We start from the raw sequence: 17,667 nt of genomic DNA on the forward strand, positions 1-17,667 counted from the left end.
AAAGTCTTCAATTACGTTTGAGGTATGAAAGTAGTATGGTTATGAGGATGAATTTACAAAGTATTACAGCGTCTGTAATCCTTTCGATGCAGATAAATTAAAGCTGTCTGAAGACAAAAATATGTTTAGTTTATCGGGACTACCCCAAATTACCTTATTTCTTATTTTGCTGCGACTGCTCAAGTTATTAGCTTTATGATATAAAATAAAGCTCGTAATGCTATTAGGCACTTACCTGGCTTTTCATATCCTATGACTGACTTCAATCTCATGTTTCCACTTCTATCCTTTTCTGCCCTTTCATCCTCATTTCCACTCTCCTCGTATATTTCACCTTCGTCTTTCTCACTTTCACTTTCCTTTGTATCTGGTGAAGATACTATCTGATCATAATACTCCCCAAGGAAATTCTCCATTAGTCGGTGTGGATGGCTTTTCTTCTCTACTTTCCGATGCTTCCTTTGTTTGTTGTTCAGAAACTGTTGGTTTTGCTTTCTCAGGATTTTTCATGTCTTTTGACTTTTCTTCACTTTGCTTTGTAAGTATTTCTATTTCATTTTCTCCAATTTCAACATTTTGTTCGTGTTGTTCAGTCGATACGAGGTTTTCTTCGTCCATCTTGTTTGACTCAATTTCTCCATTTTCTTCTCCTCTAAGTTCAAATTCCACAATTGATTGTGTTTCTTCTCCTCCCATTTTATTACGCTTACATTCTTCTTTCTTTTGAGCGAACTCAACGTTTATCTTTTTCTCATCTACTGCTTGAACACTTGCTACCTTTTCAGCTGCACTTGTGTTTTTGCATGGAATCACTTTCACTACTTGTATTTCACTACTTGTCCCTGATCTCTCCTTTTTCTCATCGTGCCTTCTCATCTTTGTAATTTCAGGGGAACACTTTCCTTCGTCTTTGTGTGATCTTCTCCTTTTCTCTCCGTGTCTATTTCCACTGTGTTCTCTACGCCTTTCGCTCCTTTCTCTTTCGTTGTGCCAATTTCTTTTTCTTTCCTTACTATGTCTTTCTCTCCTATGTTTTTCATGCCTTCGACTTCTAGACGGACTGCGTCTCTTGTAATATTTGTACCTTTTGCTGCTGTGCCTTTCATGTCTTCTTCTATATTCTTCATCCCTTTCTCTCACATCCTCGTCACGACTTCTACGTCCGTGTTTTGTTCTGTGTTCATGTTTTCTTTTTCTTCTTCTCCTTCTTCTTCTATCTTCTTCTTCTTCATATTTGTCACTTTTTTTATTCTCTTGTAATGCATTTTTTGATAGTTGTGCTTTAGTTCACCTTCACTATCCTCTTCATACTCTTCACTGAAAACTGTTATAGTAAGTTCATCCCAATCGTCACTTAATTCTCGCAGAACTCTATCCATGGTTTCTTTTTCCTCTCTCCGCTTTGTTGTTGACTTGTAGTTCTGCTATGCTTGAGATCAGTTTGACACGTTTTGCTCCAGAAGAATATAAGTTGTTTAGCTAAAACATAAAATTAGTTTGAGTAGATTTCATGTAGACTTGTAATATAGTGTAATGACATAGTGTAGTAAAATAAATAATGTATGTGTACTTTTTATTGTTGTGCTCTGTATTCTAAAGGGAAATACAAGATGGCTTTAAAGTCATGAGAATAAAGAATGTATGTGCTTCTCTTGACCAACACTATTCTCAATACACTTTGCAAAACGTTCCATTATGTTTCTTTGAAACACGATATTAACAATGTAAAAGTTCAGAGCAGTTGTAGTATAGGTAATCCAGATATAAAATTTTCATAACATATACATAAAAATTAAAAACTTTCCATATGGTCAATTCATGGGATTGAGGTCAAGCGACTGTAATGTCCATTTTCCAATGCATACTTCAGAAGCCAGAAACAACACAAGTATTGGTCCTCGACTTTAAAACCTACCTGTATAAGGTGTTTATGTGGATCTTACCGACAATTAAAACAGTCAACTCATAATAATTTTTATTAATATCTGTGGATTAATATCACCTTAAGAAAGTACTAAATTCCAAAGACAAAAATGGAGAGCAAAAAATAAGTGAATAAAATAAAACAAAAATTAAAAAAATACAAATAAAAATGCTTTATATGATTAAGTGTTAATCAGAAGCTTAGATTGTACGAAGAAGCAGGAGTTAGAAAACAAGAAAATATAGAAGAGAATGTAATTGCTAAGAAAGATCTACAGAAGGACCACAATTCTTACGTAGAAGGTAGAAGTAACTTATTAGATGCATATAATTTAAATATTGCATAGATCTTGTGGCGAAATCCCAACCAATAATTCAAACATGATATTAGTAAGCCTGAGTAGTAGCTAAAAGCAGACTATTGTGAAAATAAACGTTAAACAGAATGGAAGAAAAAAATCTATTTCAATTGTAACAATACAAGCAGGAAAACAGATCAAGTGACCAGTTTTTAGATACTTAAGCAATATTACTAGTATATATCAGGGATTAGATGCAGAACCTGCTAAATCTATTTTTCAATTTTGTCAGAAGATGAGACAAAAGTTTGTCGTTTGATATATCACTGAAAGATCATTTAAAAAGTAACTTTTGTAGGATTTCTTTTCGTTTGGCACACCACTTACGAGTGTTAACAATCTCAATTGATGAATCTTCCTGGTCTTCATAAAGGGTACCTCACAGGGGACAACTCTTACCAAGAAACGTTGTTTTCTTTATCATACTTTATTTTAAAATTTCTTTAGTCATTTATCCAATCACTTAAATTTCAATTTCAAATCCTGGAGTGATATCAAGAGAACCATGGTAGGAGTCCTGTGAGACAACCAGTACACTCCATTCAATGCACTCTTGGACATTTCGCTATTTCACTTTTTGTTTGATCTTTCAACTTCAGCCGTTAAATGATTTATAGGGCCTGGATGTTTAATCTGACTACACGAACTCATATTTAAATGGTGGTTACTTCGTAAACGTTGCCCTACACATACACACACACACACACACACAAAAGAAAAGAAGTTTCCTACAAAATTTGTTTGTTTTCTCATGATCCTTTCAATGATATATCAAATAGCATACAGTCTTATTTAAAAGTTTCGTATGACCCTTCAATGTTCCATGATAGGTTGCCCATTTCTTTAAACATTTCCTCAACATATGAAAATAATTCAAGTATACATTTTAAGAGATTTCCCTTAAACCTATTCTTCGCTAACGAAGAACGGATATTTTAACTAGTTAAAATATATAAGAATTTTTTTGTGATTTGATTTGTAAACACAATAACATGATGTGAATCATATACAGAAGATTTATCTTCACATTTTAACCTTTATATATAGCTTGTGCCACAAATGTTGTGTGTGTAAGGAACTTATAATGATGATATTTAAAATTAATTTCTAAGGCGATTGTATTCATATTTCATAAAAAATTATCTGAATTAGAATGTAAAATCCACTACATTGTCAAATTCCATACACAATTATAACAATTAATTATTAAATAAAACCGAAATGACATAATTACACTGAGTTTGCATTCATATAAATTACAATTTAAATATATAATTATAAGGTCAAAGAAAAAGTATTGTCTAGGGATGTATAAAACTATTCTTATTAGAATATAAACACCTCATCTAGTTCCTTTCCAAGTGGTAAAGTACCAAGGACCGACGAGACGTTATCACGTTGGATAGAAACAGATATGCGCTGTATTAGATAAGATGTGGAGCGAACTTCGCCGGAAACACAAGACATGCGTCTTCCTCCCTCCCTAATGAACTCAAGACTTCTTGCACCCCAAGCACCACTGGTTTCAATAGCGATTGGAGTGAAAACGAAACTTTTCAGCTTCTCTGCGATTAGCAACAGTTCCAGCGTTCATTACTGACAGAGGGAGACTTTAATGAGCGTATGTATCAGCGCATGTGAAGTCCCACAATAACACTTTTTTCTAATTTCTGGGAGGCTTGTATCTGCTAACCTTGCCCACTTATTAGAGCCTTCCTGAACTGAACCATCTGGGTCCTAACAATAACCCTGTGGAAGGAAATCTTTGATTAAACGCAGAGATCCATGGTATGACGCTAAGAATGTAGGAATCGCCATATCCACAGCTCGTCGAATACCAAGACCTCCCAAGCCAACAAGTAAGCATCCAAGAGTCGTCATTTAAGGAGCAGTTCAGAATTGATTTAAGGCCAGTTTTCAGGACAGTATCATATTTTTCCAGCAAAGAACTCTCATGCCAAGATGGAAAGCATCGTAAAAAAAAAAAGGTTAAACGAGGGATTGATAAAGATGCCAGTAAAAGAAAAAAAGGCTGAATGGGCTGAAATTGAGGAAAGTCGAGACAAGAATAATTCTAAATTGGATATTTTATTCAATAGCACTTTCGTAAGTGCTTCCGATGTGAGAGCAGCACCTAGAAGACAAGCATTCTGAATTGTTAGAGGACGTATGCCTGGTGCAGCCTCATTAAATCTTCTAAAGATTTCGTCGACTGTAGTTTCATCTGTTCCAAGCAGGGTGGATTGATTTAAATCAGTCTGATTTAAATCACGATTTTAATCAAGATTTAAATCACTTGATTTTTTAAATAAAAATCGTTGATTTAAATCAAATTTTGAAATGAATTAATTTAAAGTGAAAGTAAGTAAAATCCCGTTTCTGTTCTGTTATTTCGAGTATGGAAGATAATAATCATAATACAATAAGACTCAAATGTATGTAAGCACAGTATGAAAACGAGTATCATGTAGAGAACGATCAGGGAAAATCCCGTTTGAACGGGTAACGGGTGAACCCTGCTTTCTTCTCTTTGTAACACAGGGTTTTAAAATTTCTATTCCAACGGGGAAAGCACCATGGACATTTAAGATGAAAACTCTTTTTTGTCCATGTCTATTTGTTTGTTTCCAGATAATAGGGACGTATTCAGAGGGGTCCAATCCCCTCTCCGAAACAAGAAAAAGAAAAGAAAAAAAAAGATTTTAAAATTTGGGGCGAAATTTATGTACTAAATACATAGAAGTTCCTCGGGATCGTAATACGACAAATTTTGGATGCGTTAAAAAATCGAATAATACTTTTGATAAAGTGGATACTTGACCCCATTGCAGAACATGCCGCGATCTGTGATGTGATCGCAGAAAATTTGCCGCGCCTGTGCAGGAAAAATTGTCAGAGGAAATAAAATAGCCAATAGAAAAGTATAAAAACGTGCCTGCTATGTATAGATGTCTTAAATGCACGGACAACTCGCATTTGAACTGTTTTTCACGTCACATAAAGCATATTTTTAACAATCACAAGTGTTTCTTCTCCTGGAACTGATCATCTTGATTTCTTTTTTTCTTTTTTTTTTTTTAATTCCTGCAGAAAATTTTTGACTTACAAAAGCTCATCGCATAAAGACAAAGAAAGTTCTGCCATCGGCTAATATATAGGATCAGAAAACGATATTCACGAAGAAATTAAATATCGACTAAAAGCAGGGAATTCGTGTTATTATTCAGTTCAAAAATCTCTTATCGTCATGAATTCTGTCGAGGAATTTGAAGCTTTAAAATATATATGAAACGATAATTATGCCTGTTGTGCTGTATGGTTGTGAAGCATGGTCGCTTACACTGAGGGAAGAACGCAGAGTGAAAGTACTTGAGAATACAATTCTGAAACGAATATTCGGAACCAAAAGGAACGGCAATGAGAAATGGCTAAAACTTCATGATGATGAACTGCATAATTTATACCGTTCAGCAAACATTGCTAGGGTCATTAAATCTTGGAGGCTCAGGTGGACAGGACATGTAGTTAGAATGGAAGAAAGTAGGAACGCTTTCAAAGTTTTAACTGGAAGTCCAATCGGAAAACGACCATTAGGAAGGCCTAGGCGCAGATGGGAGGACAATATTAAGATGAATCTCGCAGAAATAAGAATACAAAATAGAAATTGGATTCAGTTGACTAAGAATAGAAGCCAGGAGAGCTTTAGTGAACATGGCATTGGACCTTCGTGTTCCATAGGTCATAGAGTTAGTTAATTTTAGGCGAAATGTACTTTATATGTATTTCGTGCCGCTAGCTAGTTCCAATTGTTTAAAAATATGCCTCTGCCAAATATCAGTAACTTTCGTGAAAAGAAAAGTGCCATGTTGATATACATTGCTGTACTTTTTCCTTAATGCTTAAGAAACATTGTTTGGGATTGAAATAGGTTAACAATTGGGAATTAATTCAAAATTAAAACACAATACTTTCACTTAAATGGCATAATTAACATTTAATATTAATTCCTAATGTTTTTTCTTCAGTTCACGACTCGTATTATACGAAGAAAAATATTTGATTTAAATCAAAAAAATCGATTTAAATCAAAAAAATCAACAAAAATGATTTTTTTTGAAAAAAATCATGATTTTTTTCCACCCTGGTTCCAAGACAACCCACCTCGCATTTAGAAAAGTAAAGATGTAAACCAAGAAGTGATGCCATCTTATATATTTCTATTAAGGATGAAAGAACCACCTCTTGTTCACCACCAATTGTTCCATTGTCTAAGTGCCAAATGTCCAATTCAGTATTCAGTGATTTAACTAAAGAGTGAATAGTTATAGCGAAAAGTGCTTGGGCTCAGAGGATCACCTTGTTGTACACCTCTCTGAAAAGAAATAGTGTTTCCGTGAAAAAACAGGCCACTTGGTTGAGTATAACATTGATAAACGTACGGATAAATTGAAGGAAAATCATTCATCACTGCAGCAAGCATAGTATCCCGGCGAAGCTCATTAAATGCGTTACGAAAATCCAACTTTACAACCGCCTTAGTAGCACTGTGAGTAGAAGAGAAATAAACTCTGGTTGCGTGAACAGCTGTTTCGGCCCCATTAGGAACACAAACACCAAGCTGATGGAGGGACAAAAAGTTCTTAACTGGCTCACGCATTCTAAAGCAAATTATTTTTGACGATATTCTGCGCCAAACATTCCCAACTGCTATAGGCCGAATACCACCATCCTTTTTTTTCATAGCTGTAAGTTTGGCACCGAAAAACAGCGGGCGAACTTCCATTGGAACTTTTCCAGAAATAATTAAATTAAGTAGATCACAAAAGGATTTTAGGAGTTTTTCCTTAGATTCCAGTATTTGACAAGAAAGAAGGTCTTTAAGAATTGAAGGACGAAGCCCATCTAGACCTCCCGCGCTGCCTAACAGAAAGGAGTTAATTGCTTTTTGAACCTCCATAGTCGAAACTCCTTGAAAAGTGTGTTGATCATCAGGAAGATCCGGCGCAATGAAATTGCCAGGGTGGACAGGATGTTTCTCCAACAGGGTCTCTAATACAGAAGTATCCGGAGCCGCAACCGTATCATCAGAAATTAAAAGACGTACTGCTCCACGGATGTCACCATCGGCAAGTTTATTCTCTACAACCTTCAAATTAGAAAATTTGTGGTTTAATCGAGATGTGTTCATCTTTGTTGAAGGCCAGGTTAAAGCGTCATGGCCAATATTGCACCAGAGGCGAACTCGCTGCTTCAAAAACAAAGTCAAATTCTTAACTTTATCTGATTGTTTGGGAGCACTTAAGGCTACAAATGGAAATAGGCATAGGTTGATCCAGTCTTTTGTATCATTTGAAGTTGTTATATGATTTAACACCTCTACGAGTGCATCAGCCACTGTTGAACGAGCACCTCTTGGAACACGTCTTAAAATATGTGTTGAGGACCTTAGTGACAGTAATATCTTGCCCAGGTTAGAAATCCTCAAAACTTTTGTGTTGTTACTGCTGTTAGTATCGGTAACATTTGCTGTTTTATTCTGAAGGCAGGCATTAAAGGTGATATCAGAGTAAACATCATCATCACATGCAACCCGATGTTTCTTAACAATATGTATAGCTAGGCCTCTAGCACTTATGTTTTCCACAATGAGGACAGAGCAATGCATTAGCATCTCTAGAAGCAGCACGAAAACAGTTACCATTGCTAGCACTTGGCACTGAATCACTATTTGTAAAAGCTGGCATCTTTCCAGCTTGCGAAGCACATCCGTCATTTGAAGATTCCATTAGTTTAGTTTATTACGTAAATTTGTTTTAATTATAAACATTTTAATTAAATAGGCCATTTTATAAATTAAATATAGGTATTGCTGTTTTAATTTCAAAAGATATTTGAAAAATTAACGAACGTATGACGACATAATTCCTTGTGAGAATTATGTGACCGAGTATATAAGAATATAAGTATTTTCGTAAGCCGCAATGCGTAGTCGAATGGTTTGTTTGCCCCCAGTTTCTGCTTCAAGTGGAAGCCTAAAATTATCTTTCAGGATCTAACATTGTGATGTAACTAGTTAAATTAAGATATAGCGAACTTCGGTCTAGAAAATGAGAAATAAGAGTGTAAAGAACCGACCAGATGACCATATATAGTTTCGCAGAGCATGGGCAAACTGCACGACACAGCTCCTTGTGGCGTTAGTAAGTTCCTTTGGGCGCAGAAAATATTCGGGACTTAAGTTATCATTTCTTACAAAATTGGAAAACGAATGTAGTGATAAACTAGTGTAAGCAATTCTGAGAATCGAAGCTGGAGATCTACATACGAGGCTGTTGTTAAACTACATGATGATTGCTCAATAGCAAGCGCTTAGTTCATAGGTATCGCTGTGGCTCTATGGATGTTTTCACTTGTCCAGCGTCCGTGAACCAGGTTTTCCTCATGTTGAGTTTAATATTGAAGTTGTTAGGGTTATCATGGACATGAAATAAAACCAAAGGTAAGAATGGCGAAAGAAAATACTATTTTGTGGTGCCTTGAATAAACAGTACAGAAAAAGACTCATAAAATGCTTCGTGTGGAATATTGTACAGTATGAGGCAGAAACATGAACATTACGCGAAAATGATGAAAAAAGAGTGGAAGCTTTCGAAATGTGGGTATGGAGAAGAATTGAGAGAATTAGCTGCGTCAAGCAGAAAGAAAATGAGAGGGTTTTAGAAGTGGTGGAATGGTGGGGGAGATATGAACAATTTTAGATATTATTAAGAACAGGAAGGAAAAGTGACTGGAACATTGGTTAAGAAAGAACTGTATCATGACGGACGTCCTGTCGGGTATGGTGACAGGAAAAGAGGGAAGCGGCGAAAGAGACTACAATTGGTGGACAATATGAAAACAGAAAAATCGTACTTGAAGACGAAGAGGTTAGCGGAAGACCGTGGAGCATGGAAGCTTCTCAGCTGCGGTAAGTGACCTGCCAATAATGGCAGAGTACCTACGATGATGACGATGATGATACCATACACTAATCGCGTAATCGCGTCACTTTTGTGTTAGCTTAGTTTGTGATCCGTACTAGCTTACTCCATGGTGGAAAGACTACACCTCTTTCCACCTTGGCTTACTCTTTCTTTTTGCCTTGCCTTAAAACACTTAAAGACCCATGGACAACTATAGTTGCCCTCTTGTTACGAAGCGTTCAGTCCCGGAGACAACTTTAGTTGCCATGCACCCATCAAGGTCAATTCCCGCACTTCAACACGCAGTTGACGAATGAAGCCAACAGCTTCATACAGCTAGTCCCTTCTGTTTACTTTTCACTAATATTTATCACCTTCATGCCTACAGGTCACGTACTGCGTAGATTTATATGACATGCTGTGTCAAGTTTATATTCCCCCAAAAGATATGAGTGCTCAGAAGGAAAAAATCATGTAGTTATTTTTTTCTCCTGTTTTATAAGCCAGTGGAAGTGTGTGTGGTTGTTTGAACATCCTTCTTGTAATTTGCTTAGAGTTCACTTCCTCTTTATAGTTGAGTTTTTGGTCATGAATACCACCGCAACAAGTCGGTTTTTATGATAGTGGCGTATTTTCGCCTGGAGAAATTACGGAAATAATAGATGATAGCGACTCCGATGCTTTTGAAACGGACGATGAATCTAATATTTAGACATTGCTATAATATTAGAACTAGAATCTTCCGACAGTGACACGAAAACAACACTCGATGCTGTTCCTAGCACTAGTTCTCAACCATCACGCCACGCTTCTAAACGTCCTCGCACCTAACATGTCACCAAAAGGGAGAGAAGGGGGCGGAGTGACATATTGTGATATGTAGTGTATATGTAAACTTATTTATATTTAGTTGTATGGTCGTTTGCAATTTACACGAAATTATCGGACAATGTATCTTTCGATTGGATTTTCAACATACAAAAAATATTCCTTAAAGTTTGCAACACTGTGTATTCAACGGCAACAATGCTAAGTGCATTACTGCTTTCCTGTTACATTAGTACATTTTTATTCGATTGAATCTGAAAGTTTCATTCACTTTAAAAGGGTAATTTCTGAGTAACAAAATTTTAAAAATACATTTAAAATGGCCGGAATCCAAGCGTTTCTACATTTAAATCTCCCCCCCCCCCCCCGGGTCTTTAAGTGTAGATTTCCTGATCGTTATGTGACCCACAACAATGTCCCGTCATGTGGGTTGCCTAATATTTCCTTCTGCTACCGAACGTTCTCGGATATCATCAAAAGGGAAGAAGTAAGAGAGGTTCGTCCTATAGACAGAACCAAACTGTGACGTCAGCTTCAGTGGCGGCTCTAGCTCGGGTCCGGAGTGCCTAGTTCCTCCAGTTGTTTGAGTGACAAAAATAATTATTGTTATTTTAGAGAGAAGCTATTATTTATATATTTTTGAAGGTTTACAATAAACTCATGATATACCTATCATAGTCTAGGTCAGTCGTTCCCAACCTATTTTTGACTGGCGACACATTTTACTGAATGTGAACGTGAACGTGAAAGGAAGGACATCGCGACAGACTTGTTTGATACTTTTATTATAAATAATATCTATTATAATTGTGAAACCAATTAGTTTTTATAATGACTCTATGTAGCACTTAGCATTATTGCTACCGCTAGAGATGTTGACTGGTGTAGTCTGTCTCAATTTTAACTTATCATTAAATTCTCCATGATTTTTAAATTCTAAAATTTCGTGACACATCGGTTGAGAACCACTGGTCTGGGTTCTAGGTGGATATCTCAGTTTTTAACTTCTACATTCACCACTGGTCAGCTTTTAAAATTTTGCGAATAATTGTATCAATTTTCTTCCAAAATATTTGTAGTTAACCCCGTGATTTCTTGTTCACACACTTTTCTACCTTCTGATATGAATGTCGTGAATAGCATGCTGAGTTGCAGAAATTTGTGTTAGGATAGGAAACATTCATTGTTAAAAAAAAAAAAAAAAAAAAAAAAAAAAAGAGAGAGTTGGAAGAAAAAAAATTTTTTGGAGGGGGGGGTGGTTACTCCTATCAAGCTTACCTTTGCACAATTAATCTGACTCCCTGAATATATAGCGGTACCTTCACAGAGCAAATAGCACGGAGTGTGACTCTTCTGCAATAAAAAGAAATTTTAAAAAGTTGAATATATTTATGAAATGCGATTATTGGAAGAGTTTTAATAATATTTCACTAGCATATTTTATGGCTAATACATATTAAATGAGTATTTTATTCCCGAGAAATTTAACAATATTGAAAAGATGTTCTACTTATAAACATCAAAGAATATTTCACCTTGTTAGAAGTGGTTTACCTTCAGATAATTCTGAAAACCCAAATCTCGTAAAAGTTAGTCGCCGCTACAAGCAAATTAATTTGTGTCTTCCTGTTTCGGATTTTAACAAGTTTTCCAGCTTTTTCTGCCCCCTGGCATATTTATCAAAGGAATTTCTGTTTTGAATTTGAAGGGAAATTTAATATGATAAGAGGATTTTTAAAGGGGATAGTTTGAAGGGAAATTTATACAATTTGAAGGGAAATTTAATATGATAAGAGGATTGTTTTTTTAAAGGGGATAATTCATTTAACAAAATTATTATTAAAACAAAAATCTTCTTAAAGTTACAAAAAGCGGTTTGTGATTGGTCTATACAGTATGGGAAGCTGAAGCGAGATTAGTTTCAACGAAAACAATGAATACTAAGATAGCATACTAATATGGCAAAAAGAAAGAAAGAAAATGACATTTCAAATGCTTAATATTATTTGTCTCAGAGTGGTCTAAACAGTATAAAAATTCATTAGTTTGGGAGAGTGCGATCATATCTAAAAAGGTATGTATATGATGGGAAATCTCTCATAAAACAGGATTAGAAGACCAATTGAATTTAAGCTAATAATTTTCAAATGGCTGCTATGTTTTTGAAAGATTATTTTTCCTTATTGAGTCACAGAACTCGTGATAAGAGAATGTTATAATTTGACAACTTAAAAGTTGTATACTCTACATGGAAAACATCTTGGACAGTCGTTCCCGCTTATATTCTGTTAGCTTCCCAGTAAAAATGAGGCTGTTTATGTTAGACTATTGCAAATCCTGAAAAAGCAAGCTCAGAATAGTGGCGGATCCATGATATGATCAAGGGAGGGGCTAAACCATAGTTTGCAGCTTTATCCAGTGTAAAGCAGGATTGAAGCCCATTTTATCCAGTGTATACCTTAGCGTCATTTTATCCAGTGTATACCTTAGCGTCAAGGGGAACTATAGCCCCTATCTCCCCCCTTGAATCCGCGCCTGGTCTCAAATAACCAAAATTGAAGTCTAATCCATAGTCTTCGGGGTCGCTAAGCTATTAGGTGAGAATTGAGATAACATTTAATCCCAAGTGCAGACATGATTGGACATGTCAGCTGGTTGGGAATTTACAGAGGCAACCCCGAATGCGTTGATTGTACATCTATGTAATTTGGATGTATGCATATGAATGTATATTCTATCGTAACTCTGGAGTAGTGCTCTCAAACGGGTCGGGTTGACCCGACCCGACCCGTGACCCGACCCGACCCGAGTCGGGTCGGGTCAGATCGGGTCGGGTTACGGGTCGGGTCGGGTCAGGTCAACTCGGGTCGGGTTATCGGGTCGGGTCAGTCGGGTCAGCTCGGGTCGGGTTGCCGGGTCAGGCTACTCGGGTCGGGTTATCGGGTCGGGTCAGTCGGGTCAGCTCGGGTCGGGTTGTCGGGTCGGGTTATTCGGGTCGGGTTGTCGGGTCGGGTCAATCGGGTCAGCTCGGGTCGGGTTGTCGGGTCGGGTTATTCGGGTCGGGTTGTCGGGTCGGGTCAATCGGGTCAGCTCGGGTCGGGTTATTCGGGTCGGGTTGTCGGGTCGGGTTATCGGGTCGGGTTGTCGGGTCGGGTTATCGGGTCGGGTTGTCGGGTCGGGTTAGTCGGGTCAGTTCACTTTGGTCAACTGAGTTTAGGTTAAGTTTAAACTCGGCTGGAGTCGAAAGCTGCTGTTTTTCACTAGCTGCCTAATTAAAAATAGCAATTTTCAATTGATTTTATAGAAACCATAAATCTATTTTGAACACTTGCAGCTAGTGTTTTTATGATAAATGCTTATTTTTCTACTTGTGTGTACTTTAATTTTTAAATGTGGAAGATTGATTTTACCAATCGACTGTAATATTAATATCTACGCCAATATGGAGTCTGGATTTAGAAGAAAACTAGAAGTTGTTTAAGCAACGCCAAAAGAGATATTGGATATGGACGACCAAGCCCAAGCAGGGCCGCGGTGGCTCAGTGGTAGAGAATTCATCTCTGGTGCATGGTGTCCAGTAGCGTAGCTAGAGTTTTTTTCAGGGGGGGGGAAATGAAGGGCCCAAGAGGATTTTGAGGGGGACATCTCCAATATATATATATATATATATATATATATATATATATATATATATATATATATATATATATATATATATATATATATATATATATATATATATATATATATATATATATATATATGTGTGTGTGTGTGTGTGTGTGTATTCAAGGTGAATGTTTCCATCTTTATTGTTCATGATTTTACTCTTTGGAAAACAGTGAAAATATAAGAATTTAGTACCTCAAACAACTAGGATTCATTAATGCAATTGATTTCTAATATAAGTAAATAGTTATTTAATCATGGCGTTTAAAATATGTGTAGCTGGTTGACTTAAGTGGAAGCAAATACACTTTTACAGGTAAAGAAAATAACTTATAGGTTCATGCCTCTACTTGAAGAGGATCTTTCTATTCGTGTGGGCAGCAGCAAACATATCCACAACTTGTTAAAGATCTAACGATTTATCAATTTTCTTCTCAAAATAAAGTAACACTAAGTTTTTCAACCTATCATGAGTCATTGAATTGCGTATACAAGTCTTTAATCTTTTCAAAGAAGAGAATGACCTTTCACATGTAGCACTAGAAACTGATATAATCACAGAGATGATACCTAGCTTGTAGGTTTCTAGGAATGCGTTTTTGTAGACACAAAGAAGATCAACGAAATTCGTTAAGGAATCAGCTTTCGTTTTCTTCTCGTCTTCATACAACTTAATTGTTAGAGCAACCCACATTATGCTTTATTTCTTGTTTAATTATGCTTTTTTTTTAAAATTATGCTTTATTGTTAATTTCAATGATTATTTTACATTAATCGTGTATAATGTATATTTATTATACATTAAATATTCTAAATATGTTAATCTATTTATTCATATTTTTTTGCAACTAGTTTCTCTCATATTTAATGAACTTTCTACTTAATTCATTGTAAAGAGATGTGCTTTGCTCGAATAAATTTTTTCTATCATTTGTGTGCGCCTTACAGGTACATATATACAGAAAGGGAAAGTAAAAGATGCCACCAAAAAGTACAGAAAGTGCTTAAGTTCAAAAAGTAAACATAACAATACAGTGACGACGCCAGAGGGGAGAAGGGGGGAGAGCGCCCCCCTAGTAGCTACTTCTGCCCCCCTGACTGCCACCTAGACTGCCCCTCCAGACTCGTACAATCTTTAAACATTCTTCACGTAGTATTTTATATCAGTATCATAACCAATCTCATTGACAAATTGTAGTCTACTTTCCATGAATTTACTATGTGGCAGATTAATCCTCAAGCTTTCTTCTTTGAGCGTCTGGGTATACACGCATATTTCTGTTTTCTAATTTAGCCCCTTTTGAGGTAAATTTTAGTTATACTTCTTTCTTATGATTTTTAATAATTGTGCATAGCGAACAATAGTAGATTTGGTCGACTTGTTTTCTTCTCATTGGATCAACTTCGATTGGAAACAAAAGAAAGGTAAAACCAGTTACGTAACTTGTTTGTATTTATCCAGGTTTGAAGTTTTCAGTTTCATATTTTGTTTTATTTAAAACTTATTTTTTCTGAAACATTATTCTCGGCTTCCAATATTCAGAGGATGTGCTTATAACAGCTTAGTTTGCAACTACCAGGGCTTAATTTTTTGAAGGAGATAAAAAGAGTTGTGTTTTCCCTTCCTGCAAATGATAATAATAAAATTATGGAAGAAATTGATTCCCAATAAAATGTATTGTCAGAGTGCTGATCTTTAGTTAGTAATTGGTTTATACTAGTGCTCCTTTACTTATTTTGTTTCAAAGTACTGACGTGACGTTTACCATATTGACTAGGAACTGCTGAAAAATTCGTAGCCCAACCCAGAAGGAGTGCACGTGGATTGGTGAAGTTTTACTTCTTCTTCTTTTCCCCCGAGAGTCAATATACTACCTTGTACAGTGTTCCAGCTTTTGCAGAAAAGTTAAAAAAATCTAGATTTCCTCGCACCACTGTTCGTAGCACTACCCCTATCAGATCTAAAATGGCGTCTTTCAAGTGTTACTTAAGTTTGGGAAATAAGTACACGTAATAGTTAGACGGAGCTAAATCTGCGGAATAAGAATGATGATCTAGACATTGAAATCCTAGATTATGCAATGTAAGTTATGTTCGCAGGGGCTTGATGGACAGGTGTATTCTCCTGAAGGAACAGAATTCCTTTCTTTTCATTTTCCGCAGCGTTGAACTTTGAATTTTTCTTTCAGTTTTGTAAGTAATGTAGAGATTCTGGATTAAATATCTGACCATTGAGGAGGTAGTCTACCACTCCATACTTATACCAGAAGAATGTTCCAAACAGTTTCTCAACCTACTTCTGTGTCTTGAACTTCTTGGGGCGATGGAGAAATGAGTGCTACTACTCCATTGACTGTTGTTCCGATTCAGGATCATAGTGGTACAATCATATTTCATCTATGGTTACTATTCGTCAGCGAAATTGATCAGCATTACGGTCAAATTGGAAGAAGACTTCTCTTAATGCCGTTACCCTTTTATTCTCCTGACATATATTTTGCTTAAATTATTTTTGTCATACAAAAACTGGGGTGGCCTAGGTCCTCCGGCCCCGGGCTATATCCACCACTGGGTGAAATGCTGCAATTTTCAAGAATAATGTCACAAATTGCATCCATGATTCCAGGAAGAGTCATTGCTTTTAATCATCCTGGATGTAAAGAATAATTTGTTGAGAAATTGCTACGTTTATACTAAGCCACTTACTTCTTCACCACCATATATAACGGAGGAGAGTCCCGTGGTGTTTCACTGATTTCCTCATTAATTTACTTCGGTGACTTTCCTTGCTGAAACAAAAATGTTATAACAGTAAGGATCTGGATGTTCGTGAAATTATCTGTTTGGGCACACATAATCACTTCAGAGGCCTGAGAAACAATAAGAATTTCATTATTAATATGAAAATTTATATTTGTACATACATAGATATGTTTTTCTAAACTACGGTTTCATTTTTCTACCTAGTACCTACACTCCTTCTGGATTGGACTACGACATTTTCAGCAGCTCCTCGTAAATTCTCTCTCTGGCTATATATATATATATATATATATATATATATATATATATATATATATATATATATATATATATATATATAGAGAGAGAGAGAGAGAGAGAGAGAGAGAGAGAGACGTAGCATATAGACGAATGTGTTACTTGTAGCTTACGCGAAAGTAATTCAATTTATGTTTAGGCTTCAAAAGTTTCATTGAAAAATATTTCATGTGCAGACGTTACTTATTTGTTAGTTACAAATTTTATTTGAAATAAGTTTAATTTATAATCATATAGCCTATGTCATTTTTGGTATGGCAAATAGCCCCCCCCCGAAAATGTATCTGCCCCTCCTTTGCCCCCCTAAGAACTTAAAGCTGGCGTCGTCACTGTAACAATATAGTATGGAGTTCTTGCATACTATTCATTGTTGGCAGAAAAAAATCTTCTTTTACTTTTTTCTTTTCTCCACATCAAAGGATTTTACCGATAAATTTACAGAAATGAAAATAAGCTTTTCATTGTTGCATTGTTATGTTCTCAATGATTTTGCATTGTAAATATTGGCTTTAAAAAATATTAACACAGTATGTTAAACTTTCAGTTAAAGAGAATTTTCCAAGAATTGTGCTATATATTTTAAATTATGCTTTATTTTCTAAAATTATGCTTTTAAAACTAGTTTCCCAATGTGAGTGCATTTTGGCGTTCACCCAGTGTCGTGACCATAGTGCTCTCAAACGGGTCGGGTTGACCCGACCCGACCCGTGACCCGACCCGACCCGACTCGGATCGGGTCAGTTCGGGTCGGGTCAACTCGGGTCGGGTTGTCGGGTCGGGTCAGTCGGGTCGGGTTGTCGGGTCAGGCTACTCGGGTCGGGTTGTCGGGTCGGGTCAGTCGGGTCAGATCGGGTCGGGTTGTCGGG

The 17,667-nt window shown here is 36.3% G+C and overlaps 1 protein-coding gene across 1 annotated transcript; it reads right to left on the bottom strand.

The window, feature by feature from the left end:
• Nucleotides 1–241: 241 nt before the first annotated feature.
• LOC145676855 (uncharacterized) lies at nucleotides 242–11,421 on the bottom strand. Its single transcript, XM_081747643.1, has 2 exons — nucleotides 11,351–11,421; nucleotides 242–1,479 (listed from the first exon to the last, which is right to left on the bottom strand). Exon 2 carries the CDS (start codon nucleotides 874–876, stop codon nucleotides 388–390), a length of 489 nt encoding a protein of 162 aa, XP_081603769.1. The 5' UTR covers nucleotides 877–1,479; nucleotides 11,351–11,421; the 3' UTR covers nucleotides 242–387.
• Between the last annotated feature and the right edge of the window lie 6,246 nt (nucleotides 11,422–17,667).

Source organism: Thermobia domestica, unplaced genomic scaffold (genome assembly GCF_964235325.1).
Source record: "Thermobia domestica unplaced genomic scaffold, izTheDome1.hap1.1 HAP1_SCAFFOLD_430, whole genome shotgun sequence".
NCBI lineage: Eukaryota > Metazoa > Arthropoda > Insecta > Zygentoma > Lepismatidae > Thermobia > Thermobia domestica.

What these genes read in the sequence shown, in the direction of transcription:
- LOC145676855 (XM_081747643.1), bottom strand. Translation starts at nt 876, where the DNA reads ATGAGAAGGCACGATGAGAAAAAGGAGAGATCAGGGACAAGTAGTGAA.